General features: G+C 46.2%; 1 protein-coding gene across 5 annotated transcripts in view; it reads left to right on the plus strand.

Moving 5' to 3' along the window:
• The window catches only part of STIM1 (stromal interaction molecule 1), a 203,856-nt gene that overhangs the window by 170,662 nt on the left and 6,661 nt on the right, over positions 1 to 26,533 (plus strand). For 3 of the 5 annotated variants that reach the window (XM_047690776.1, XM_047690778.1, XM_047690780.1), the window contains exons 6-10: positions 8,735 to 8,912; positions 13,248 to 13,425; positions 22,150 to 22,317; positions 22,810 to 22,910; positions 23,189 to 23,424. In XM_047690776.1, coding sequence (XP_047546732.1) covers positions 8,735 to 8,912; positions 13,248 to 13,425; positions 22,150 to 22,317; positions 22,810 to 22,910; positions 23,189 to 23,424 — 861 coding nt within the window. Of the gene's footprint in view, positions 1 to 8,734; positions 8,913 to 13,247; positions 13,426 to 22,149; positions 22,318 to 22,809; positions 22,911 to 23,188; positions 23,425 to 24,558; positions 24,652 to 26,533 lie in introns of all 5 variants that reach the window. The other 2 variants (XM_047690777.1, XM_047690779.1) reach the window with 1 other exon arrangement.

Raw genomic sequence — 26,533 nt, forward strand, 5'->3', positions numbered from 1 at the left:
TGGAAACAGCCCAAGTGTCCATCAGTGGACACGTGGCTAAGTAAGCAGTAGTATATCAGTACAATGGACTGTTACCCGCCACAAGAAGGAGTGAAGTTCTAATACATGCCACAACATAGGTAAACCTGGAAAGCACACTAAGTAAAAGAAGATAGATGTAAAAGGTTACCTATTGTATGATTCCATTTATGTGAAATATCCAGAATAGATACATCTGTAGAGACAGAAGACAGATGGGTGGCTAGCAGAGGCTGGAGGAAGTGAGAAATGGGGAGGGACTGCTAGTGGGTATAAAGTTTCTTTTGGGGGTAATGGTAATATTCTAAAATTAATTGTGCTGGTGGTTGCACAACCTTGTAAATATGATAAAACCACTGAATTGTACATTTTTTATTTTTATTTTTCAAAGATTTATTTATTTGAGGGAAAGAGAGAGCATGAGCAGAGAGAGGGGCAGAGGGAGAGAGAGATGCAGACCCCCTGCTGAGCAGGGAGCCTGATGCAGGGGCCGAGTCCTAGGACCCCAGGATCATGACCTGAACAGTAGGTAAATGCTCAACCAACTGTGCCACCCAGGTGCCCCTGAGTTGGACATTTAAAAAGAGTGAATTTTAGGGTATATGAATTATATCTCAATGGTAATAAAACATGTAGAGCTTGATTTTTTTTTGTAACTCTTAGACTTCCATTTAGAGAACTTCTTACAAAATTTAGGAAAGTAAAGTACCTTGCTCTTTTCCAAATTTCCACTTATTGTGTGACCTTGTATAGGTTGGTTTTCTAGGATGTGTTTTCTGATTTGTATTATGAAACAATCGAACTAAAGGATCTTTGATTCCTTTCAGGTGAACATTCCTTGGTTTTTGAGGGGAAACCCTTTGATTGATAAGTGTCCTGGTAAAAGGATAAAAGACAGGAAGTCTGTTCCTTCCGCTGCTGTCTGTATCCTCTACTTTTAGGAATTGGTCCTTGGCCCTTGCCTTATCAAGTGACCTTCGGCAATTCAGTTCTCCTACCTAGATTTAGGTTTCCTTATTTGTAAGATGGGCTTGGTCATTAAATAGGCTCTTACTGGGTCCCTCCTTCAAGGACTCTGATAGAGCTGGGTGTTCTCCTGGGAGCTAAGATTTTGGAATCCAGCAGCTATTCTGATGGCAAATACCGTTTGAATACTTTCCTACTGATGGCTCGTTAAAGAAAATTTTTGAAAATTGCCAGATGGAATCTGAGGAAAATACTAGGAAGCTCTTTTCCAGGAGACTTCTGCAAGGATGGAGCCGTGCATGACGGGTACCTGCAAAGAATCCCTTGATCTGTGTCCTGTGTCCCTCCAGCTCTGTTTCCCATCTAAGCATGGGCTAAAATGCTGAATTCAGCACTGTTCCCTATCCAACCCCACAGCCCCACGCAGGCTTAGTGTGATGGCGGGTACTGCTGAGCTGCTTCTGCCCCAAGGGTGAGTTCTTAAGGCTGTGGTCCTTTCGGCTCACCAGAAAGCAGGTAGTAGATAAACACCCCAGAGAACCTGGGCCAGGTACAGCTACGTTGCCCAGCCTTAATGAAAATCCTGCCCTCAGTCGAAGTTTGAGAAGTCTCAGCTCAGAAGTCTGTTGTGCAGTAGCTGCGAAGGTCTGCTGAGTGATCAGGGTCCCTCTGTCCCCAGCAGCCTCCGAGCTTGGGAAGGGGTAAGAAGGGTCAGACTGGCTCATCACAGAGTACCTCAGAGCCCATTTTCCTACAGTAGAAGGCATCTCCTTCCTCCCCTCATGGCTGCAGAGCGCACGTGGCCTTTTCAGTCTCTGCCGGCAGAGCTGGCTCTAGGCTTGCATGATCTCTTCAGGGCTCTCCTAACAGCGCCATCCATGTTCAGGGGTTAGGTGTGCTCTGACGCACGAAGTCCCAAGGCAGCTTGCCATGGAGGCCTTGGCTGATGCCTCACCCTGGCCCCCGATCATTCACTGAGGGGGCTTTTCCTACTCGGAAGGGAATGTCTCAGAGAAATGGAAGCTTAGGAGAGGAGTCGAGTTTTTAGAGGTCATTAAGCTCTTAAATAGCTGAGCCATGGCTCAGACCCCGTCTCTGGCTTCTATTTCAGTGTTTTTTGGTACTTTGTTGTCCTGTCCTCCCTCCACTTCTGGTGGAAGAAGCAAGATAGAATATAAGAATCCCATCTGAAATCAAGCGAGCAGCTCTATCATTCAGTGGCTTTGTGACCTTGGGTACATTTGTTAAGTTCCCTGTGTCCTAATTTCCCCTAAATAAATGGTAGCTCTGGTTTTTAGTATATGCCTACTGTGGTTAATCCTGGGCCAACGGCTAGTTGTAGCCTTTGAGCTTTTAGCAGGGGTATGGAGAAGAGTGTGGGGAGAGGCCTGCAGAGTAGTTGGGGCAGGGGGAGGCTGTGGAGAGGAAGGCAAGCCTATACCTTGTCTTCCTTCCTCAGCAGCTCAGGTAATGAGAAGTCCCCTGGAAGTGGGAGTGGCTCCTCTCCAGCAAAGCTTGTTTTCTTCTCTGTCAGCTCTATCCTTATAGTCTTTTTCTTTTTCTTTCTTTTTTTTTTTCTTTTCAACTCATTTTTCACCTTCTCCAGGATGCCTTTACAGCCTCTTCCCAGGCATGTTCAACCCTTCCCTCTTACTTTCCTCCACGATTCTATAACACTTTTTATCTGCTTTCTTTTTTCTTTCTTTTAAATAGCAGTTTATTTTCCTGTTACCCTTTAAATGGGGAGCTCTTTGAGAGTAGAAACAGCTTTGTTCATCTGTCGTCATAACTCCGCGTATGGCCCAGCAATGAGCAGGTGTTAGGAAATGTATGCTAGAAGTTGTACAAGGAGGCTGGGCCTCCTCAGAGCTATAGGACAGGGGAGATGGGAGAAGAGTCTGGCCCGGCCTGGTGGTGGGGAGACTACCATGGAGTGTCTTCCGTGGACTGGTGAGCCTGCTAAAGCCCTGTTTGGGGTGTAACCAGAAAGCAGGAGGAATACTGCAGGTTAACCACACAATTCGGCACAGACTGCTGTGTGAATGACCAGAGAAATTCCTAGCATACTTTTCAGCAGTAAGGGATGAATTAGGTGTATCTGCCAGGGGCAGGGGTATTGTGGGCAGCAGAGAAGGTTGTGAGAATAGATTGGGAGAGGGGATTCTTCTGGAAAGTGATAATTATTGGAGGCTCACTTTCTCAGTGTGAACTGTACCCTGAAAATTCTCACCATTACTCCTGCATCTCTTAACATGGTAGCATCTCTTTATCCATCCATCTGTTGAAGGGCATCTTGGCTCTTTCCACAGTTTGGCTATTGTGGCCATTGCTGCTATGAATATTGGGGTACAGATGGCCCTTCTTTTCACTACATCTGCATCTTTGGGGTAAATACCCCAGTAGTGCAGTTGCAGGGTCATAGGGTAGCTCTATTTTTAATTTCTTAAGGAATCTCCACACTGTTTTCCAAAGTGTCTGCACCAACTTGCATTCCCACCAGCAGTGTAAGAGGGTTCCCCTTTCTCCATATCCTCTCCAACACTTGTTGTTTCTTGTCCTGATAAGTTTATGCTGAGCGAAATAAGTGAAGCAGAGAAAGTCAATTATCATATGGTTTCACTTACTTGTGGAGCACAAGAAATAACATGGAGGACATTAGAAGAAGGAAAGGAAAAGTGAGTTGGGGGAGATTGGAGGGGGAGACAAAGCATGAGAAACAAACTGAAGGTTTTTTTTTTTTAAGATTTTTATTTATTTATTTGACAGAGAGAGATCACAAGTAGACGGAGAGGCAGGCAGAGAGAGAGAGAGAGAGGGAAGCAGGCTCCCTGCTGAGCAGAGAGCCCGATGCGGGACTCGATTCCAGGACCCTGAGATCATGACCTGAGCCGAAGGCAGTGGCTTTAACCCACTGAGCCACCCAGGCGCCCCAAACTGAAGGTTTTGAAGGGGAGGTGGGAGAGGGGATGGGTGAGCCTGGTGCATATTAAAGAGGGCACGTATCGCATGGGACACTGGGTGTGGTGCATAAACAATGAATCTTGGAACACTGGAAAGAAAATAAAATAAAAAATAAAGAAGTAGGGAATCATGGATATTTAGAGGCAACTAGCAATCTCTGCCCTATATCCAAATAGGATTTCCACTTCTAGAAACTAGTTACACAGATATCAAAGACTTAATGCATAAAGATGTTTAGCACAGCACTTTTTGAAACAATCAAACAAGAAAAAATTCTGAAATCTTTAAAGATTTGGATAAAAGAATTATGGCATACTGGTACAATGTGATGGTGCTCCATGTACAGACATGGTTGGAATATATAGCTAAGTGAAGAGCAACTTGGGAAACAGAGTAGAGTATAATCAAATTTTTAAATAAATATATGTGAATTTAAAAAAAACCACAGTAGCATCTCATTTGTTTATACTCTCCTCCTTGCCTCAGGCCTCATTACATTAACAGTTGACCTCATTTTGCTACAGTCTGTTTGCAGCACTCAGGCTGGGAATTCCGCCACCCTCTGGCTTCTGGGTCTCCGCCAGCATCCCTGGCTTTAGCTCCATTCACCTAGCCAGCCACCGCTGCTCTCTGAACGCTCCACGGTCCATCTCCCTGGGCTGTGCTCACTGGTTCTGGGTGGGTTCTGAGCGCAGAGCTTGTGGCAGGGCTGGAGTTTGCTGTACTCCCCTTGTGCTCTTTGCACACACTTTGTACTATGACCCCTTCCCTGCTGAAACCTGCCTACTTTCTACTCTTTTTCTTTCCTTTCCGCCTTTGCTGAGTACCTGCTCTGGTCAGGCTCTGTGTTAAGTACGGGGCCATAGAGAGAAATAAGTCTTGTGCCCTGGCCCTGAGAAACTCACAGGCTATCAGAAGGCAACCAGCGTGAAGGTTGAAAAACACACAAGGGAGTCTCTGAGATAGCAGTAAATAACCCATGTTTACTCTCCGAAGAGTGGGTTGGTTAGGGAATCCTGGTTGGAGGAGAAGGAATGTAAATATCACTGTAGACTATTGTGGGCTGGGCAATGAGGAATGGAAATGAAATTATGATGGGGAGAAGTACATCATTAGTAAGGCATAGACTAGATTCTTAATTTCCCCTCTTTTTCTGATACACTGGCTTGTAGATTCTGTATTAGGGTTCTCCAGAGAAACATATGCTGGATGGATGGATGGATGAATGGTTGGATGGATGGATAGATAGATAGACAAATAGATATGAGGATGTTTATTATAGGAATTGGCTTATGTGATGATGGAGGCCAAGAAGTTCCATGATCTGCCATCTGCACCCAAAGAACCAGGAGGGCTGACTATCTCTGTCCCAGTCTGAGTACAAAGATGCGACAAGCAGGAGTGCTGATATGAGAAGGCAGAAGAAGATGGATGTCTCAACTCAAGCTGAGAGACCAAATTCATCCTTCCTCAGCCTTCTGGTTCTACTCAGGCTCTCAGTGGCCTGAGGATGATTGAATGACATACACTCCATTAGTGAAAGCAGTCTTCTTTATTCAGTCTACTGATTGAAATACTAATCTGTTATGAAGGCAACCTCAGAGACACACCCAGAAAGCTTCCTTGGCATCCCTTAGCCCAGGCAAGTTGACACATAAAATTAATATCACAGATTCCCTTAGGACTGTGGAGTTCAGTCCAGGGCTCCCCTGAAGGGACCTGATAATTCTCACCTCTCCTTCTTTCAGTTTTAAACTTCTCCTCTCCTTTAAATCCCACATCCACATTCTTTTTTTTTTTTTTTTTAATTTATTTATTTTTTTACATTTTTTTTAAATTTTATTTTTTTAAAAATTTTTTTTATTTTTTATAAACTCCACATCCACATTCTTAATTACCTACTGGAAATGTCCATCTGAAGATTTCCAGAACACCTCAAAGCACTCTCATTCATAACTGCACGCTTGATCTTGTTAGTAATTGTGTGACGATGCATTTGAAAGCTGAGGAAGCAGAGATCCAGCAAGGGCAGAGGCAAGCAGAGAAGCCAGACTCCCTAAGGCTAGTGCAGGATGCTGCTTTCGATGGCACAAGAATCTGTCTATGTAAGGCCTTCCATTTATTTTTATTTTTATTTTTATTTTTTTAAGATTTTATTTATTTATTTGACAGAGAGAGATCACAAGTAGACGGAGAGGCAGGCAGAGAGAGAGGGAAGCAGGCTCCCCGCTGAGCAGAGAGCCCGATGCGGGACTCGATCCCAGGACCCTGAGATCATGACCTGAGCTGAAGGCAGCGGCTCAACCCACTGAGCCACCCAGGCGCCCCAAGGCCTTCCATTTAACCTTAGAGGCCTGGCCATGTGGCCTTTGGGTATTCACCGTCCTGATGGCAGTGCCATAGTCCATTCCCAGTGTGTCCTTTGGGAGAAAAGCTTTACAGCCACACTCAGGCTAGACTAGGGGATCAGCTCCATGGTGAGCGACGTTTGCACGTAACAAAGCAGAAGGCCTCCCTGCTACACAAGTCAGAAAGTTGTAATGAGAGCCGGGATGTAGCAGAAAGACCATGCGGTCAGGCAAGTCTGGATCCGAGCCCCAGCTCTGTCACTTTTCATGGACTCCAGCAAGGCAGGGCTCCTGTGAAGGGTCGGTGTTCTGGTCTGTAGAGTGGGAATACAAATACCCTGCCTTCTAGAATCGCTGTGAGAATCCGAGCTGGTGGGTGTAAGTGCCTGATATGTTATGTATCTTTTCTATTTCCCTTGCTTTCCTGTGTGGGTTATGGGGAGAGAGATATCACATTGGAAACTTATCAGTAAAGATTCAGTTCCACAGATATTTCCTGAATCTGTGAGCTGGCCAGCACTGTGCTGGGCACTGGCGTACGGACAAGTGACGACCGCTAGGGGCCACAGAGTCTGTCAGCCACATTAGGCTCATTTCCTTCCTGCCAAGCTTGGTAGCTCATGGGATGGGGCAGGCTGGATCTCTGAGCTCTGGCCATGCATTTGACAAGACAGAGGGGTGTATGGACTGGATGCTGGTGTCTTTAAGAGGAGTTAAAATGGGTTGAAGAGATCCAGAGGCTACTGACAGGTGGAACAGTATTACCTTAGAGGAGCGAGGGTGACTGTCAGATCCTGTCCTCGGCCCTAGTCATTCAGTATTTGTAGTCATGATTTGGGTGAGAATATGAAGTTGGAGAAAATAATAGGCTCTTGTTCCACCATGATCTGGATAAGGTAGGATGGGGACTGAACAGAAGAGCCGGACACCCAGCCTGCATGCCCACCTGCAGCACTTTGAAGTGGGGGGTGGGTGTTGGCTTTCGCAGAGTCTTGTTTAAGCAGGACCTCTGACTTTCAGCAAGGACGTAAAGCTGGTGTTGGAGTTGGGAAACCTTGGAAACCTCTGGTAGAGGCTATAGGGGGCTGGCGTGTTCCAGAAAGAAAGGCAGCTCGCTGTGCTGCAGGCGTATCTCGTCTTGGGACCTGAAGGGCAGGAGCGTGAAGACTTGCCTGGGGTCAGGAGGCCCAGCCTGCCTGGAGGCTAGAGGACGGTTGCCAGGGGACCCTTGGTTTTCTCTGGCATAAACATATAAAGGACATGGATGCCACCCCAGTCCTCATAACTCCCCTCCCTTGGATGGAAATAGAATGTGCTAATCTGTCTTTGATCCCACACCCGTCCCCAAGTCCTGTTGCTCTGCTGTCAGTCAGGAACTATGAATATAACACTTTTGTCAGACTGGGCCTCAGCTACATGTGTCTTTTCCTGCTGTCTCGAGCCCGCCTTGGTGGCTGCACCTGGGTCCTTTTGGATTCACCTTAGCCCTTGTCTTTACCAGGCCCTGGGACCTGTCAGTCCCACTTCCCCTCCTCAACCTGAGGGTAACCCACTACCCTGACTCCCACACCTGCAGCTTCTCTGAGCCCACCGCAACTCCATCCCAAATTGAGAACAGTCCAGGCAGGGGCCACGGCAGCAGCCCTGCTCTCCTTATGGCCTCTTCAGGTCTCCTGTGCCATGGCGCAGAGCCCAGATCTGGTAGACTAGGAACGATGGCAGGCTCCAGCAGTGGCCCTCTTCTGCTTGGCTCAGTTCTCAGGACTTATCTTTTATACTTATCTTCTGGTATTGTTCCTTGTTCAGCTTTTCAGTCTTGCTATGAACCCCAGCCACCAGCGCTTTGCCACATTGCCGCTGGGCATTCTCCAGAGGTGGCTCTGTCCCTCTATTCCTGGCACCTGCAGTGTCTTATACATTCCAGCCTCTCGATGTTCCTCCTGTCCTACCTGGTCTGTGGGTCAAGCCACAGGGCGCTCTGTGTCTTATGCCTAGAAGAGGCGAGCTGTCCAGGGGGCCCGGCTTCTACAGGAACTTCAGTTCCACAGCCAGGCCTCAAGCTCTCGTCATCTGGCTTTATACTCTTACCAACCGTCCCATTCCCCCTACTCTAGTGCTGTAGCATCGCTTACTCGTCAGACAGAAGCCCCTGCGTGTGGGCACGTGGGCTCATTGTAGGCCGGGGAAGCTGGGATGTCCTAAGAAGGCACTTGTTTTTAGGCAAGTACGTTTAGTAAGCTTCCTGTCCTGCCCTCGGGCCTCTCATCTTTTCCAAAGAACTGTACTTCCACACACTATACTGGTGTGTGGCAAGTGTGTGTCCAAGAAGAGAAACTAACTCTCTGCAGTGGGAAGGCCTCGTGCAGGACGGGATGCAGTGGGGTGTGCAAGGCTGAGTGTGCGGGGGGCATCCTGTCTCACCACGGCTTCCTCTTCGGCAGTGACCCGCCATAATCACCTCAAGGACTTCATGCTGGTGGTGTCCATCGTTATTGGTGTGGGCGGCTGCTGGTTCGCCTACATCCAGAACCGTTACTCAAAGGAGCACATGAAGAAGATGATGAAGGATCTGGAGGGGTTACACCGAGCTGAGCAGAGTCTGCACGACCTTCAGGAAAGGTAAGACCCTTCCCCTTCCCCACAGCCGTGGTGCCGCCAGCTCTTGGGAGCCTCCTGTTTCCACCTGGGCTGTGGGCCATCTCGCCCCGAGATATGCTGACGTGGCTGCGGAGACTGTGCCTACTTCCAGAACTGCTTTGGGAGGGTGGGGTCCTGCCATTGCTGTTGTGTAGGCAAATATTCCTCCTGAGGGCAGGAGCTTATTTCTGTCAGAGACCTTGAGCCTCCCCGGTTAGATGGCTTGCTCACTCTGTCCTTCTTCCTGCATCTGAACTGTTATCCTTCCTGTAATTAACTGTTCCTCACTGTTCCCCAAAGCTCACAAATCTGTCTTCCTAATACTTGTAGTTCTTTCTTGTATGGAATCTAAATCTCATAAGTACTCAGTTGTTATGTGACTTTGGGTAAATCCCCTTCCTCTTCTGGGACTTAGTTCTTCGTCAGTACTAAGAAGGGGTTGAATCAGGAGAACACTAATGGCCTTCTAGCTCTGACAGTCGGATTCTGTTTAAACAAAACATGGCTTAAAGACTATTATTTTAGGAGATCCAGCTGTGAACAGAAGGTGTCAGTCAGTCAGTCTAAGTACTTTCTGATGTCTAGGAACCAGGTCTGTGCTGGGAATTGTAAGGAATTCACTGCTCCTGGGGCAACAAAGCTCACACACATATGAAGGAGCAGTGAGTACATTCTTAGTGCAGTGACTTGTGCCCACGGATGGCATGAGGACTCTAAGAACAGGAAGGGCACAGAGGCAGGAGACGAGTGGATATGGACTCCAGAAGATGACCTTGAAAGATGGGTGGATTTTTGGGCGGGGGTGGGGGTGGTCCTGGTAGTTAAGTTTGAACATATATAGAGTGAGGCCAGATCCCTGGCACCTTAAGACTCACATGGAGAAGTTTTAGTAAGATGCAAAAGGCAATAGAGTGTTAATGCATGTATTTGGTGTTGTGCTTTGTTTTGTTGTTGTTTTTTAAAAAAATTATTCATTTGAGAGAGTGAGAGAGGAGAGCAAGCAGGGGCAGTGGCAGAGGGAGAGGAAGAAGCAGGCTTCCCGCTGAGCAGGGAGCTTGATGCAGGGCTCCATCCCACCACCCTGAGATCATGACCTGAGCCGGAGGCGGCCGCTTAACTGGCTGAGCCACCCAGGCACCCCAGCTTTGTTTTAGAGAAGAGGAGGGACCTACTTCAGGACTGTCTTTTAGAAAATTATTCTGGCAGCTCAAGGATTCCAGTGGAAGTCTTTCAGGAATCCATGTAAAAGGAAATGACATCTGGCTCTTTTCTGTCACTTTTAAAGTTTTTATTTGACAGAGAGAGATCACAAGTAGAGAGAGAGAGAGGAGGAAGCAGGTTCCCTGTCTAGCAGAGAGCCCGATGTGGGACTCGATCCCAGGACCCTGAGATCATGACCTGAGCTGAAGGCAGAGGCTTAACCCACTGAGCCACCCAGGCAGCCCTTCTGTCACTTTTAAATGATACTCTTTTCTTTGGAGGGCGGGGAAAGGATTTCTTATGAGCTGCTTAAATGCATTATCTTTTAATCACCACAACTATGTTAGGTAGGTACTTTTATCATCCCTAGTTTAAAGTTGAAGAGATGAGGGCTCAGAGAGGGTGAGTGCTTTGCTTAGGGTCACATAGCAGGAAGTAGTGAGCCAGGAGTTTGGACAGCCACAGGTGCTGTTCGGTAAAGGCGGCCCTATCAGATTCATTTCCATTGGTTGGGTTCCTAAGGGGCAAGTGGAATTTTATCTCTGAGCTGATTCCTGGCTACTTTTCTGGGCCCCTTGGTCCCGGGCCCTTTGCCAAGTGGGGGCTAAATGCTGCTGTCTGGGCAGTCCCCATTCTTCATTTGTCTGAAAAGCATGTACTGTTTTCATTCCAAAGGCAAAGAATCCAGGCAGGAGACATTCCAACTTTGGGGATAAAACTAAGCTCCCAGCCCTCCCCACTCCCCAAGGCCTCCAGAGCTTAATGACCACTGTGGCACTTGGAGGAACGAATGCACGCGCACGCCCAGAGACAGGCTTACACACGTGCACATGCACGTCTTCCTCCGATAGTGTCCAGAGCCCACACGCCTCCTTGTCCCTCCTTCCTCTACTGGCCCTGTGCTGCCAGCTACCACTGAGCTTTTTTTTTTTTAACAGAGTTCCTGATACTTTGGGGGAATAAATGTAATTCCACATGTGCATTCCAGGTAGGATTTCATGGGGTTTCGAGATAATTCTTTGAGGCAGGGATTCTGATTCCCATTTAGAAATGAAGAAACAGGCCTGGTGCAAGGAACGGACTTGCCGTAGTCCCACAGCTACTGACAGCCGGGGCCTGCAGCCAGGCTGCCTCAATCTCTTACTTGTAAGGCTGACTGACCGCGGCCTTCAGGATGCTCAGGCTTCTGTGGAGTCTTGACTGCACGTGTATTTGCTCATTTCTACACCCACTGGTACTTATGATCTTCATCTCTACCACATCTCGTTAGGACTATAAAAGGGGGTCAGGTTTTTTGATTCTACTTTAAAGGAGCTCCTTTCAGCTGGACAAGACTGACAGATCATAGGTTTTCCTGAAGAGGCTGCTCCTTGGTGAAGAACTGAATCCCTAATGGTGTGATTCCAGGCGGTTGGGTTGAAGAATACGGTAGAGGAGGGTATTCAGCAAGGGGAAGCAGAGGGGGCAGGAAATGGTGCGTGGGGTTTGATTTCAGCTGTGCCTCTAGCGCCACCTGGTGTGCACCCTGAGGAGACCCAACCTCCCTTGCTCTCCAGGGACTGAGTGGGCAGAAGACTGCAGTTCGTCTGCGGGAAGCTTGCCGTCTGGAACTTTCTCTTTGTCCCTCCCTGCTCGTCCTACGACCTCGTTTGTGGCTCCAGCTACTGACAGGTCTGGACTTGGCAGTTGTTAGAGGTTGAGTCCTGTCTTCAGAATTTCCGTTCTGTCTCTGCCCCTTCGTTTCACCTGCTTGATTAACTCAGTGGTCAGTGCTCTTTTCTGAGGGCTCCTTTGTTCTGTAACTTATCCAGCTGTACCTCATGTCTAAGCCATAGATCCCTGTCTTCTTCATCATCCTTTCCTCTCCTGCCCTGGTCTCTTGTCACTTGGTATTTCTTACTAAGGTAGGAAGACCTGACTGTGGCCAAGTCCTTGCCTTCTGCCAGAGGGATTAGCAAACTCTTTCTCTTTCTTCTGGGTCTAGCCCAGGGCTCACCTTCCCTGACTCCTCTCAGCCAGAGTTGATCACTCCATCCTTTGGGCTCATCCAACAGCTTGTATGTCTCTCTCTCATAGAACTTGTCACACTGTGTATAATTACCTGTTTACTTGTCTATATTGGGCTAGGTCCTGAGCTCCCCAGTGGCAAGGGCAATTTTCTCATTCATCTCCATAGATCTGGGACTTAGTGCAGGGCTTGGCATTCAGTAGATGCTTGGAAGTGCTTGCTGAAGGAATGGATGAATGAACAGGTGGATTAACGTAGATATGTAGAGGAAGGAAGGGCGGAAGGAAGGTGGCTGGGTGCTTTTGTCAGTGAACAGAGAGAATGTGTGGGTGGATACAAAGGTATATTTTCATTATAACTCAATCCTTGAGATCTTACCACCATCGAAGATATTCAGAAAGAAAACTCAGGCCTGGGGGCAGCAGGGGATCTCCCAAGCCCTGCCCAGCCCCTTTCGCATGAATTTCATTTTTCTCTGCCTCTGGGAACAGGTACTTAGGACTCCAAGAGTTGCTGCTCAATTCCTAATTCCTTTCTTGTCTTCCCTAAATATCCCCACTGCCACCACCCCAGTCATATCTCAGCCATTGCGCCTTCTCTGGATCTTTGGCCTAGCTTGCAGGGTATTCTACATTTGCTGAACCTTCCAGACAGCCCCAGGATAAGGGGAATAACTATGGGATTTGGAGTCATACAGATTGGAATTCTAGTCTCAGTTCTACCTGCAATTACTTTCCATTTCTAAGTCTTAAATCCAGACCTGTCTAAGCTGCTAATGGTACAATATTCAATTATCTGAAGGGAGGACACATGGAAATACCCTGTAAACTAGCAGTTGTTGGGATCTTAGTATGTGAGGCACCTCGGAGGAGGGATTCACATACCCAGGAACCTAGCTTGATTACTGGCAGCAAAATGATGGCCAACATAAGAGACATGGTTGCCACTATGTTTCCTTTTGGCCCTGAGCTAACTCACAGCCAGTCAACAAAATAAGGAGAATATATTCTCAGTGCCAGAGCCCTCATTTTCCTCTTTGATGCCACGACTCGTGGCATATTGGCTGGCACCCTTGCCTGGCCTTCTCCAGCTCCCTGCATCACCCCCAGGCTGCACAAGGCCCAAGAGGAGCACCGCACAGTGGAGGTGGAGAAAGTCCATCTGGAGAAGAAGCTGCGTGATGAGATCAACCTTGCCAAGCAGGAAGCCCAGCGGCTGAAGGAGCTGCGGGAGGGTACCGAGAATGAGCGGAGCCGCCAAAAATATGCTGAGGAGGAGCTGGAGCAGGTAGGAGATTGTACAAATTCCTGGGCGTCTTGGGGGGTGAAGGGAGGAAATGTGCAGGGGCCAGAAGCCTGGCTGGAATGTTTCATGAGGGAGGACTTTGCAATCTGGCTTAAACGATACCTTCAAGAGTTGCTAGAGTCTTACCAATAAGAGTAGTGGAAAAGTTGCAAAAGAAATAGTCAAAGAATAGGGGATAACAGGTGTATTTTATTTTATTTTATTTTATTTTATTTTATTTATTTATTTGACACAGAGAGAACTGGGGAAGCAGGCAGAGGAAGGGGGAGAGGCAGGCTCCCTGCTGAGCAAGGGATCCCCAAATGGGGCTCAATGTGGGGCTCGATGTGGGGCTCGATGTGGAACTTGATCACAGTACCCTGGGACCATGACCTGAGCTGAAGGCAGACCCTTAACAACTGAGTCACCCAGGTGCCCCGGGGATAATAGATGTTAACAGTTATTTTTTTCTTTTTTTAATCGAAGTATTTATATAAAGTATACAAATCATAAATATTCAGCTGGAAAGCTTTTACATGAGCATGTACCTGTATGACTGCCATCCAGATCAAGACACAGAATACCTTTTTTTTTTTTTTTAAGATTTTATTAATTTGGGGGAAACTGGAGCTGTGGAGGGAGGGGCAGAGGGAGAGGGAGAAGCAGACTCCCCACTGAGCAGGACCCAGGATCATGACCTGAGCTGAAGGCAGATGCTTAACTGACTGAGCCACCCAGGTGCTCCCAGAATATATTTTAAGCACCCAGAAGTTTCACTTTTGCTTCCCCCAACCTCCCCCATCAGTATTCCATTAGAAGGTAACTGTGGTTATAATCTCTAAACCAGATTTGTTTTACCCGATTTTGAACTTCATATAAATGGCATTATATAGTATTTTTCTTCATGCTTGGTTTCTTTTACTCAGCATTATGTCTGTGAAAGTTGTCCATGTTACTGCATGTAGTGGTAGTTGGTTTATTCGTATTGCTAAGTAATAATTCATGGCATGAGAATATTCTAAATTATTTATCCATTCTCCTTTTGGTAGACGTTTGGGTTGTTTGCAGTTCTTTTTTTTTTCTCTCCTTTTCTGAATGACACTGCTATGAACTTCCTTGCACATGTCTCTTGATGAGCATAAGCGCTTACTTCTGTTGGATATAATAGGGAATTTATATATTTAGCTTTATTAGAAACGGCCAGTTTTCGAAAAATGGTTGGACTAGTTCGTACTAGCACCAGCAAAGTGTGAGAATTCTAGTTGAGCCACAACCTAAAAACCTTGTTAGTTTTAGGCTTTTTTTTTTTAAGATTTTATTTATTTATGGGGCGCCTGGGGGGCTCAGTGGGTTAAAGCCTCTGTCTTCGGCTTGGGTCGTGGTCCCGGGGTCCTGGGATCGAGCCCCGCGTCGGGCTCTCTGCTCGGTGGGGAGCCTGCTTCCTCCTCTGTGCCTGCCTCTTTGCCTACTTGTGATCTCTGTCTGTCAAATAAATAAATAAAATCTTAAAAAAAAAAGATTTTATTTATTTGACAGACAGAGATCACAAGTAGACAGAGAAGCAGGCAGAGAGAGGAAGGGACCCTGGGAACATGACCTGTGCTTTAACCCACTGAGCCACCCAGGTGCCCTGTAAAAGATTTTTAAATTTTATTTTATTTATTTATTTGACAGAGAGAGAGAGAGATCACAAGTAGGCAGAGAGAGGCAGGCAGAGAGGGGGCGGGAAGCAGGCTCCCTGCTGAGCAGAGAGCCCAATGCAGAGCTCCATCCCAGGATCCTGGGCTCATGACCTGAGCTGAAGGCAGTCGCTTAACCAACTGAGCCACCCAGGTGCCCCAATTTTACATATTCTGGTAGGGATATAGTGATATTTCATTGTGACTTTAATATTCATTTTCCTAATGACTAATAATAAGAAACACCTTTTCGTAAATTTATTGACCATTTTGTTTGGGAATCTCTTTTGTGCTGTCTTCTCCTTTTTTTTTTTTTTTTTTTTTGGTCTGTCTTCTTCTTAATGGATTTGTAAGAGTTCTTTATATTTTCTGAATGCAAGTCTTGTTGTCTGTATATATGTATATATGTATTGCAAATATTTTCCCAGCCTGTAGTTTGTTTGTTTGTTTTGTTCTCTTAATATTGTCTTTTAATGAACAGGTCTTGATTTTAATGAAGTCCAATTTAGCCAATCTTTTTTTTAAACAATTGGTACTTTTTGTAGCCTGTTTAAGAAATCTTGCCCATCCCCACGATATTTTTCCAAATTTTCTACTGGAAGTATTATTGTTTTACTTTTCACATTTAGGTTTGTAGTTTATTTATTTATTTATTTAAAAAAAAGATTTTATTTATTTATTTCACAGAGATAGAGATCACAAGTAGGCAGAGAGGCAGGCAGAGAGAGAGATAGAGGAGGAAGCAGGTTCTCTGCTGAGCAGATAGCCCGATGCGGCACTTGATCCCAGGACCCTGAGAACATGACCTGAACCAAAGGCAGAGGTTTAACCCACTGAGCCACCCAGGCGCCCCTGTAGTTTATTTTGAATTAGTTTTTGTGTATGACATGAAGTAGGAAGTCAAGGTTCTTTTTTTTTTTTTCCAGGTAGATACTTTATTATGTAATCCATTTGTCCGTCTCTCTACCACATTATCTTCTACTAAGGCTTGATATTGCTAGTAAGTTCTCCAGCTTTATTCTTCAAGGTGGCCTTGGTTCTTCTAGGTTTTTTGCATTTCCATAATTAGCTTGTCACTCTACTGCTTTTCCCTACTTCCCCCCAAAAGCCTTGCTGGGATTTTTATAGTTTTTGCTTTGAATCTATAGATCAATGTTGGAGAAAATTGACATTTAATTTTTTATTTTTTAAAATATTTATTTACTTATTTATTTGACAGAGAGAGACACAGTGAGAGAGGGAACGCAAGCAGAGGGAATGGGAGAGGGAGAAGCAGGCTTCCCGCTAAGCAGAGAGCCGGATGTGGCGCTTGAAGCAGGGCTCCATCCCAGGACCCTGGCATCACGTCCTGAACCGAAGGCAGACGCTTAATGACTGAGCCACCTAGGTGCCCCGAAAATTAACATTTTAACCAAACAAGTTTTCCAATCCATGAGCATTGTTTGTCCTGTCACCTATTTAGGTTATTTACTTATTTAATTGAGAGTGAGAGAAAGAAAGAAAGCTAGAGAGAGAGACAAGCTGGGCGAGCAGCAGAGAGAGAGAGCTGAGCAGGGAGCCCAATTCAGGGCTCGATCCCAGGACTGTGGGACCATGACGCAAATCAAAGGCAGACACTTAACCCACTGAGCCATCCAGGTGCCCCTACTTAGGTCTTTAAAAATTTCTCTCAGATGTTTTGTAGTTTTCAGTGTAGACATCTTACACTTTGAAAATTTTTTTAACTTATTTTTCTAGCCTCTTTTTTTTTTTTTTTAAGAATTTATTTTTAAGCAATCTTTTTACCCGACATGTAACTCAAACTCATGACCCTTGAGATCAGAGTTGCCTGTTCCACCAACTGAGCCAGCTCGGTGCCTCTTATTTTTCTAGCTTTTTTTTCGCCCTAGGTTTTGAGGTGGAAGATTAGGTTATTGATTTTAAACCTTTAATCTTTTCCAACACAGGCGTTTAGAGCTGTAAATTTCCAGCTCAGCACTGCCTTAGCTGCTGCTGAGTTCTGGTATTTCATATTTTCATTATCATTCAGTTTAAAAGATTTTCTAATTTTTATTGCAATTTTTTAGGGGGAGTCCATGGTTATTTAAAGTAAACGTGTGGCCTAATTTTCACACACTTGGGAACTTTTCTAGTTCTTTCTCATTGATTTCTAATTTCATTTTGCTGTGGTCAGAGAACACATACTATATGTTTTCAATTATTTCAAATGTGTTGAGACTTGTTTTAGGTAAACCGACTAAACAATACAATTGGAAGGCAAAGAGTTGTCAGAATGGATAAAAATACAAAACCCAGGTATGTGCTGTTGACAAGAAATACACTTGAAGGATACAAAATGGTTCAAAGTAAAAGGATGAGCAAAGATACACAATACAAACACAGAAGAAACTAAATCAGGAGTAGCTATATTAGTATCAGACAAACCAGGCTTTAGGGCAGGAAGTATTACTGGAGACAAAAATCATAAATGTGTGAACCCAACAGTAACATATAACAGCAGTCAATTTGCATACATCTAACAATATAGTTAAAATATATCTAAAGCAAAAGTTGAAGAAACTAAAAGGGTAATAGACACATTTATAATCAAAGTTAGAGATCGTAAAGCACCGCTGTCCATAATAAGCAGCCCAAAATATTATTTTTGGATGTAGGCTGTACGGGTGTAAGACACTTAAACATGATTATCATCATCATGCCCTTATGGACACATACAGAGTATTTTGCCCGATAGCCGCCGGGTGCACCTGCTCTTTGCGTTTGCCTAGTGCTTCTGTTCCATTTCCTCCTCTCCTTCTGGGGATCCAGTCTTCATGCGAGAACTTTTCATTGGACTCCACTTGTCTCTTATGCTTACTTAGTTGTGTCTTTTCTCTCTCTCTCTCTCTCTCTCTTTGTGCTTTGGTTTGGTTATTTTCTATTGATGTATCTTTGATTCCCCAATCCTATATTCTGCTTGAACATTGTGGTGTTTAACCCATCATTCGGTGGGATCCTACTCCCAGATACTGTAGTTTTCAGATCTAGAATGCTCAATTTACTCTCTTATAGATTCAGTTTCCTGCCCAGAATTTCTGTCTTTTCAACTATTGCGTCCATCTTTTCTATATTTTCTTGAAGATTTCATAGTTATTGTAAAGTCCTTTTGTGGTAACTCTCACATTTAGATCACTTATGAGACTGCCTATTTTTCCTCTTAATTATTGGTTATATTTTCCTGCCTTTTCTCATGTCTAGCAATTTGTTTTCATTAAATTCCGGACAGTGTATAAAACAATAACAGAGGCCCGAGATGATTTTTGTCGTCCATCAAATAGGGACACCTCCTACCCCCTTTCCTCTGTTAGGTACATGGAGTGAGCATCTCATCACCTCTGGCCAATCTGAAATTGAGCCGTGTTGGAACTGGGTTGTAGTTTTAGTAGGACTTGGTCTAGCACTCATTTGTCCCAGTTTCTCAGCCATGTCCCTTCCTTTTTCTTGAGAGCTGGTGGATTTCTTTCTCCTGAACCCATGAGAGATTCATATCTGTCACTGGGAGGATTTTAATTTATCTCATCGGCCTTCTGCTCATCATAGCTTCACAATTTTGAAGCTCTCTTGAGGGGAGGACTAGCAGTGTGTTTGAGGCAGGTCCCTTCCTTCCTGCAATATTTGGTGTTTCCCAAGTATTTTGAAATTATGGGAGATTTTAGTCTGTTCTTTGGCCTAGCTATGTGTTCTTCTGCACAACCCAGAGCTCAGTAAATGTTCATTGAAGAAAATGGCATGTATGTTTGGGATATCTCCATTTCCAATCTGTCATATCAGTACCATACTACCAACAAAAGCTAGGCTGGTTTCTCTGGGCCCTGGTGGAGTCCCACTGCCTGGGCCAAGCCCAGTTATCAGCTCTCACCCAGAACTATCAAAAGCCTCCAAAGAAGAAAATGGCTGACAGTTGTGAACTTGCCTTAGAAAGGCTTTTTCTCCCTCTCTGGATTTTTAGTTCATTTAGTCCAGTGGTTCTCAAACTTTTTGGTCTCAGGACCCTTTTACTGTTAAAAATTATTTTTAAACATTTTTAAAGGGGAAATATGTTGCTATTTACCTAGTTAGGACTGAGAAAAAATTTAAAAAAAATATTTACTAATTTGGGAGTGCCTGGCTGACTCAGTCAGAAGAGCTTGCAGCTCTTGATCTCAAGGTCATGAGTTTGAGTTCCACGTTGGGTGTAGAGATTACAAATAATCTTAAAAAAAAAAAATACTAATTCTGGAACGCCCGGGTGGCTCAGTTGTTAAGCATCTGCCTTTGGCTCAGGTTATGATCCCAGGGTCCTGGGATTGAGTCCCACATTGGGCTCCCTGCTCAGCAGGAAGCCTGCTTCTCCCTCTTCCACTACCCCTGCTTGTGTTCCCTCTCTGGCTGTGTCTCCTCTCTCTGTCAAATAAATAAATAAAATCTTTAAAAAAATACTAATTCATTTAAAATAAGTATATTAAACTCCTTATATATTAACACAAATAACATTTTGAAAAATTCCTGCATTTTTCAAAATAAAAAATTAAGAATTTTTTTTTTTTTTTTACAATTTTGCAACTATTTTTAATGTGTGGCTTAATGGACTACTGGATTCTTACATTAGTATCTCTAGTCAATCTGTTTTGATATTACTCATGTAACCTCTGGAGAAATCCATAGTCATTGTGAGAGAAAGGGAGAGAAAAAGGTAGGTAAATAATGTCTTAGTATTATTATAAAAATAGTTTGGTCTTACAGATGCTCTGAAAGGATGTACTCAAAGATCCCTGGATCCTACTTTGAGAACCATAGACCTAGTCTTATTGCTTCTGTAGCCCTTTGATGTCTTTGAAAATTTTTCATAATTATAATAGTTTGTCATTCGAGAATTTCATAATTTTTGTAAACTTAGCTTTCCCCAGATTTTGCGTTGGATCAGAATTGTTCTTCTGTCATGACCTACTGCATCCTATGGGGAAGTGGGAGCCCGGTGTGACCCTGTAAAGCACATGGCCAGTGGTTATTAGCTTTGCTGCATATAAGAACACTGTGAGAGCATTCAAAATTTTTGATACCCAGACCAGCACCCCCAGATCAGTGAAATCTGGGTGTGGGTCCAGATTTCAGTATTTTTAAAGTTCCCCACGTGATTCTGGTGTGTGACAGGTTGAGAACCACAGCCACAGAATAAAAGAATACTCTTGACTTGCCACAGCTCTTCTCTCCTTCAGGCATTTATCCTTGTGTGTGGCAAGATGTGTCTGTCTCTGTCTCCTAACTCCCCCACCCCCATTTCCATTTCCCTGTTTTGTATTTCTCTCATTAAGTAGTTTTGAGCCTGTTAGGCCAGCCTTTCCTGACTGTCACACTTCCGTCTATTTGCTCTTTTTCCTCTTCTCTTCCTGTTCTTCCCTTAGCTTTTCCCATTCCTTTCACTCCTTTCAAGGTGGAACTGGATCACACATTTTCAGACTTGGTGTATTAGACTCTGAGGTATCTGTTCTTCATTTTATTTTATTTTTTTTTAATTTTATTTATTTATTAGAGAGAGAGAGAGAAGCAGTGAGAGAGAGTGTGAGAGGGGAGAAGGTCAGAGGGAGAAGCAGACTCTCTGTGAAGCTGGGAGCTCAATGTGGGACTCGATCCCAGGTCTCTGGGATCATGACCTGAGCCACCCAGGCACCCATCTGTTCTTCATTTTAAATCTACAAAGCCAGGAGTAGGTTGTGTATAGTTTCTTTTTCAAGGAACAAAAACCCTGTGAAGATTGGTCTTCTCATTGGCTGTCTAAGGAATAAAGGTGTTCTCTTTAGCTGAGGCCTCCCAGTCTATTGTAGGCCATGGAGAGAACCTCAGGCCTGCCTTGGGGTACTTGCCCCATTGGCTGAAGTTGGGCATAATAAGTCTGTTCTCAATCCCTTTTCTCTGGGATTCTGACCAGCTAAAGTTCAGTGTATACTATAGCCTGGGGAAGATAGCAAGGAATCCAGTGTAGATAATGTCTGTGTAATCTCAGACCTTCCAGGTTCAGTGCTTTGTGACCATCTGCTTTGTTGTCTGCTCCTTGCTTGAGAAGTCAGTGAGATTTCTGCTTACACATTGGTTCTTTCATGTCTAGGCCTCCTTTGGCAACATCCAAGTTAAAAGTAAGTGTGATTGTGTCTACTCACTTTGTAGAGGGTGCCCATCAAAGGCTACCAGCCCTGCTCAATGGGAGAATCATAGACCAAGCCTCTGGGCTACAGGAGACTTGGAGAGCATTCAGGCCAACCCCCTTACAGAGTAGCAATCATTTTTTTTTTTTTTTAAAGATTTTATTTATTTATTTGACAGAGATCACAAGTAGGCAGAGAGGCAGGCAGAGAGAGAGGGAGAAGCAGACTCCCTGCTGAGCAGAGAGCCAGATTCAGGGCTCGATCCCAGGACCCTGACCTGAGCCGAAGGCAGAGGCTTTAACCCACTGAGCCACCCAGGTGCCCGGGGAGTAGCAATCATTTTTAAGGTCTCTCTGACCTGAGCTGTTTGCATACCTCCTCCTGAGATCACCCTACATTTATGGTTTGGATTTTTAAGGGAAAAAATCCTTCCTCAAACAGGATTGAGATCTGCAGGACCAGTTGAGTGACAGACCAGGGACCAGAACCAGATTTCCAGATTCCCAGTTGAGTGCTTTTTCTGCTACATTGTGTTGTCATGAGGTCTAAACATAGACCCCAACTCCCAGAAAGAAGATGATTCACTAAGCTGACCTGTGCCTCAAGAGAGCAGGGAGGATTGCTGAGTTTGGCTGTGCCCCGGGAGGGATAGCTCATTGTGTGGGCAAACAGCGCTCTAGTCCAGGCAACAGAAAAATCTCAATTTGAGATCTGGTGACCTTGAGTAGGTGACTGTCTTCTGAGCTTGTGTCCTTGTAGTATATAAAATATAAGCCTCTTGAGAGGCTTGAAAGCTCCCATGAGCTAGCAGGTGAGAACTCTGAACTCAGTGGTATCAGACAGAAGACTGGAGGGCAGCAGTAAATGGGTCGCACCTCTTGGCTGCACAGGTCCGGGAGGCCCTGAGGAAAGCTGAGAAGGAACTGGAATCACACAGCTCATGGTATGCTCCAGAGGCCCTTCAGAAGTGGCTGCAGCTGACCCACGAGGTGGAGGTGCAGTACTATAACATCAAGAAGCAAAACGCGGAGAAGCAACTGCTGGTGGCCAAGGAGGGGGTGAGATGCGCCCTCCTGCTGTCCTCTGCACTCCTGGCCTGCTCCCTTTCCCTGCCCTTCCTCCTCTCTGCATCCCTCCTGTGGAACCAGGAGGTATCCTGGTGCTGGGTTCTTTTTCTTTTCCTGATATATAGTTCCTGATGATGTCCTCAAGTTTCTGGAGGAGGGAATGAGGGTATGGGTGTGCTCCCACCTGCCTTCTGGAAAGAGGAAGCCGGTGGAGCAGGTAGAGGGAAGGCTCTGTCAGCCCCGGCCTGTCATGGGCCAGAGCACTCCTGGGGTCGGGGGTCTTCCTGCTTCTCTCATTGCCTCCATATTCTTCCTTCCTCACTCTTTGCCCTTCCCTTGCCTTCCTTTTCCTTCTTCTCTTCCTTTCTCTCGTGCAGCCTAAGCTGTGCTAGGAGGAACAGGGGGACCCCACCATAGAAAGGCACATCTCATTTCCAGTCTCTAAACCCTGCTCTGTTTAAGCTGAGGACCTCATCTTTGCAGGCTGAGAAGATAAAAAAGAAGAGAAACACACTCTTCGGCACCTTCCACGTGGCCCACAGCTCTTCTCTGGACGATGTGGATCACAAAATCCTGACTGCCAAGTGAGTAGCACCTGCTGCCTGGCTCTGGTGGCCTCCGCCCAGCCTCCGAGCTGGGGGAGGGCAAAGTTCCCACCCCAGCTGTACTTCTTCTCTGGTCGAGGGGCAGCGTTGGTCTCCCGCCCCGGCCTTTACCTGGCTCCCACCTTGCCCTTCTGTGTCTGACTTAACTGTGGTTCTGACCTGCACCCCCACCCCTACCCCGCTTGCTCCTCTGAGAGGACTCATTTCTGCTGGGGCCCCCAGGTGCCCATGGCTTCACTTGTCTCCCCATGCTCCAGGCAAGCTCTGAGCGAGGTGACAGCAGCACTGCGGGAGCGCCTGCACCGCTGGCAGCAGATTGAGATCCTCTGTGGCTTCCAGATTGTCAACAACCCCGGCATCCACTCCCTGGTGGCTGCTCTCAACATAGACCCCAGCTGGATGGGCAGCTCGCGCCCCAACCCCGCCCACTTCATCATGACGGATGACGTGGATGACATGGATGAGGAGATTGTGTCACCCTTGTCCATGCAGTGTAGGTGACCTCCTGGCTGTGGGGGAGGGAACGGGCCTCTGAGGCAGGGGCTGAGAACTGTTGGCTATAGGGCTGAAACAGCTTCTGGGGCAGACACCGAGGGGGCACAGTCAGTGGTCAGTGCCGGGCCGTGGTTCCTATGCCCAGCTCACGTCAGCTGGCCCTCCATAGTGGTGCTCTTGGTGGGTTTCCCTCACTGTATGTTCTGTCTGCCCCTCAGGGGCCATGTGTTCAGTGTGTCTCCTTTACTCTGTGTTTTCCAAATCCCTTTATCCTCCTCTCTCTTCCCCATGTGCCTTCATAAAAACAGTCTCCTTTGGTGTTTCATAATACAAAAATGGTATTTATTTTTGCCTTCCAAGTGCTTTTGTGTTTTCATTTTTATATTCTTTATTCTTAATTGCTAAATGGGACGAGTGGGATGATATCTTTTATCTCTCTGCCTTTTTGTGTGAGGCCCCATGAAGCAGCCATCCCTTAAAGAGACATAGCCCTAAATCCTCCAAGCCAGAAAGACGTTCTTGTCCCGGAGGGATCTCCTGCACAAGCATGTCTGGCTTTCCACCTGAGTTCTTGGACCTCCGCACCCTTTCCTGGGCCTTCCCTCCCCTCTTCTCCCCTCCAGTGGTGAGAGCTGAGTAGAGCAAAGTCAAAGAGATAACTCTGTGTGGGAAAACTTCTGCAAATGAGGGGCTGACCTCTGAGTGGCCCGGTTGAAATTTTCTTTGGACCAGGGGCGATTTTAAGGAAAAGCTGTGGTCCTGGGCCCATATACCATGGGGTTGGCTTAGGGGCTCAGACTCAGAAAGCCAGATTCTTTCATCAGGCTGGATTCCAGCTCCAGACAGGGTTTGTTTTGTAAATTTGTTCAGCAATAGGTTGCCTGTGACCAGACTGTGTTGTCACAGCGATGTGATATCCTACCAGGGCTTTAGTCAAAGACCCAGCAAGGCTGGGATCACTGGCAGGCTGGTGTTGATCCTAAACACTGTTCCGTGGAGTGGGAGGGAACTTCATTAGCTCTGAGCCATCCACTCCTTGCCCTTGGCCCTCCCCTGATCCCATTGAAGGGTGGGCTGAAGCCCTCTGTAAATTAGATTCTCTTCTCCTTTTGGCCTGGCTGTTGGACCCTAGATGCTGCCTGGCTGATGGGGCGTAGGTTCAGTGACCGCTCTCTCTGCTCAACATCCGGCGGCTCGGATGATCAGTCCCTCTGGAAATACCCGGGTTTGAGGAGCCCCTTTGGGGCCTTTGTTTTTCCGACTTTTGGGACTAAACCAACACTCCTACCCTATGAGCCCCTTCCCCCTCCCTGCCTCACTCCCCTGCCTGTTCCCTGTATTCCCTCAGCACTGCCCTTACTAACTGCTGGGAGAGGTTCGGGGGGTGAGAAGGATCAGCCTGCTCAGCTGAGGACCAGAGGGAGAGCACACATGGTGTTGGAAGCCTTGGGCTTCTCTTTTCAGCTCAGCTAGACAGAAGTCCTGGTGGCCCTTCTTCCAGCTGGGCTGGGATGGAAAGAGAGAAGGAAAGATCCTTCTCCTCTTTTCTCTTTTTCATATTTCTCTCTTTTCCTCTCTTTCCCCCTTTGCCTCTTCTCATTCCATGCTGCTTCTTCCTCTTCCTCCTCCCTTTCATGCCTTCAAAGCCACCAGCCATAGAAGCCTTGTCTCCCTAGCCCTCCATCACCATGGAATCGTGTTCTCTCCTTTGTGGCTTCTGGCACCCTTGTCACCTGGCTCTTTCTCCCATCTTTAGGGAGAAGTCAGGGTGGCCCATCTCTCAGGGTAAAGGAGAAAAAAACAAAGGTAGAAACTCTGCTTTCAGCTGGAGCTGGACGTGAACCCAGGGGGGATGCTCTAGTACTTTCCCAAGTTACCCAGTGCCCACATATCCCGTTCACTGGGCATGGTGGCCGTCATCTGCCAAGAGCCTGATTTGTAGCATTGCTCCAAGAGCTGGCTCTTTATTGCCTGCATGCTTATTAGAAAAAATTTGGAAAGTGGAAAGTGTAAATATGAGCATAAAAAAAGGGCACCCATAGCCCCACCCTATTTTAGCATCTTCTCTTACAGTCTTCTGAAGTCTGTGGAATTTTAAATGATTTTTATGTGGTCGAGGTAATAATGGCCACTGCTATTTATTGAGCGCCATGAACTGTGCCAGGTACTTTAAATGCGCTCTCTTGAAGCCTCACAACAACACTGCAGGATTTTATAAATCAGGACCTAAAATCGGGAAGTAAGTTGCACAGAGTCATGGCTACAAGTGGAAAGGCCCCATTTCAGACTCTAGTCTTTTGTGTTCCATAGTTCGAGGTGTTTCTTTTATGTCTAATTTTGTATCCTTTTGTTTCCCCTGAGCATCTTAATAGGTATTTTTGTATGTTTTTCAAATCTTTTTTTTTTTTAAAGATTTTATTTATTTATTTGACAGACAGAGATCACAGGTAGGCAGAGAGGCAGGCAGAGAGAGAGAGAGAGAGAGGAGGAAGCAGGCTCCCTGCTGACCAGAGAGCCCGATGCGGGGCTCGATCCCAGGACCCTGAGATCATGACCTGAGCCGAAGGCAGAGGCTTTAACCCACTGAGCCACCCAGGCGCCCCTGTTTTTCAAATCTTAAGCAGCATTTTTAATAGTTATAGTTTGTCAGCAATCAGATATACCATCCTTTTCCCCTTGTCCAACTTGATGTGTACTTTCATACGCTTATTAATTCATATGTGATGAGCGTGTTTATGTATAAATCCTTGTCCGCATTGAGAATTATTTCCTGAGGTTGGCTTTCTAGAAAGGCTGGTTCTTAGTGCTCTCCCGGACCTTGCCCCACACCCCTGTCCCAACCTGCCCTGCCTGTGTCCTCCCACTCACCCCCTGCCTCTCCTTTCTAGTCATGGTGGCCCTTGGTCTTCCTCCATTGTAGCTGCCACTAAAACTGCCCTGGGCACCTCATCGTTAATCTCCCCTTCCTTTCAGGACCCCTGGTGGGAGGTCTTTGGGAGGCGGTGCTCCATTCTCCAGACGGGCACCGAGGGCCCAGAATGGCCCTCAGCAAGCATCTCTCTAGGGGCAAACCTGCTTGCCTGCCAGCCCAAAGGAGGCTGGCCCTT

The sequence above is a fragment of the Lutra lutra genome, chromosome 10, assembly GCF_902655055.1.
Source record: "Lutra lutra chromosome 10, mLutLut1.2, whole genome shotgun sequence".
NCBI lineage: Eukaryota > Metazoa > Chordata > Mammalia > Carnivora > Mustelidae > Lutra > Lutra lutra.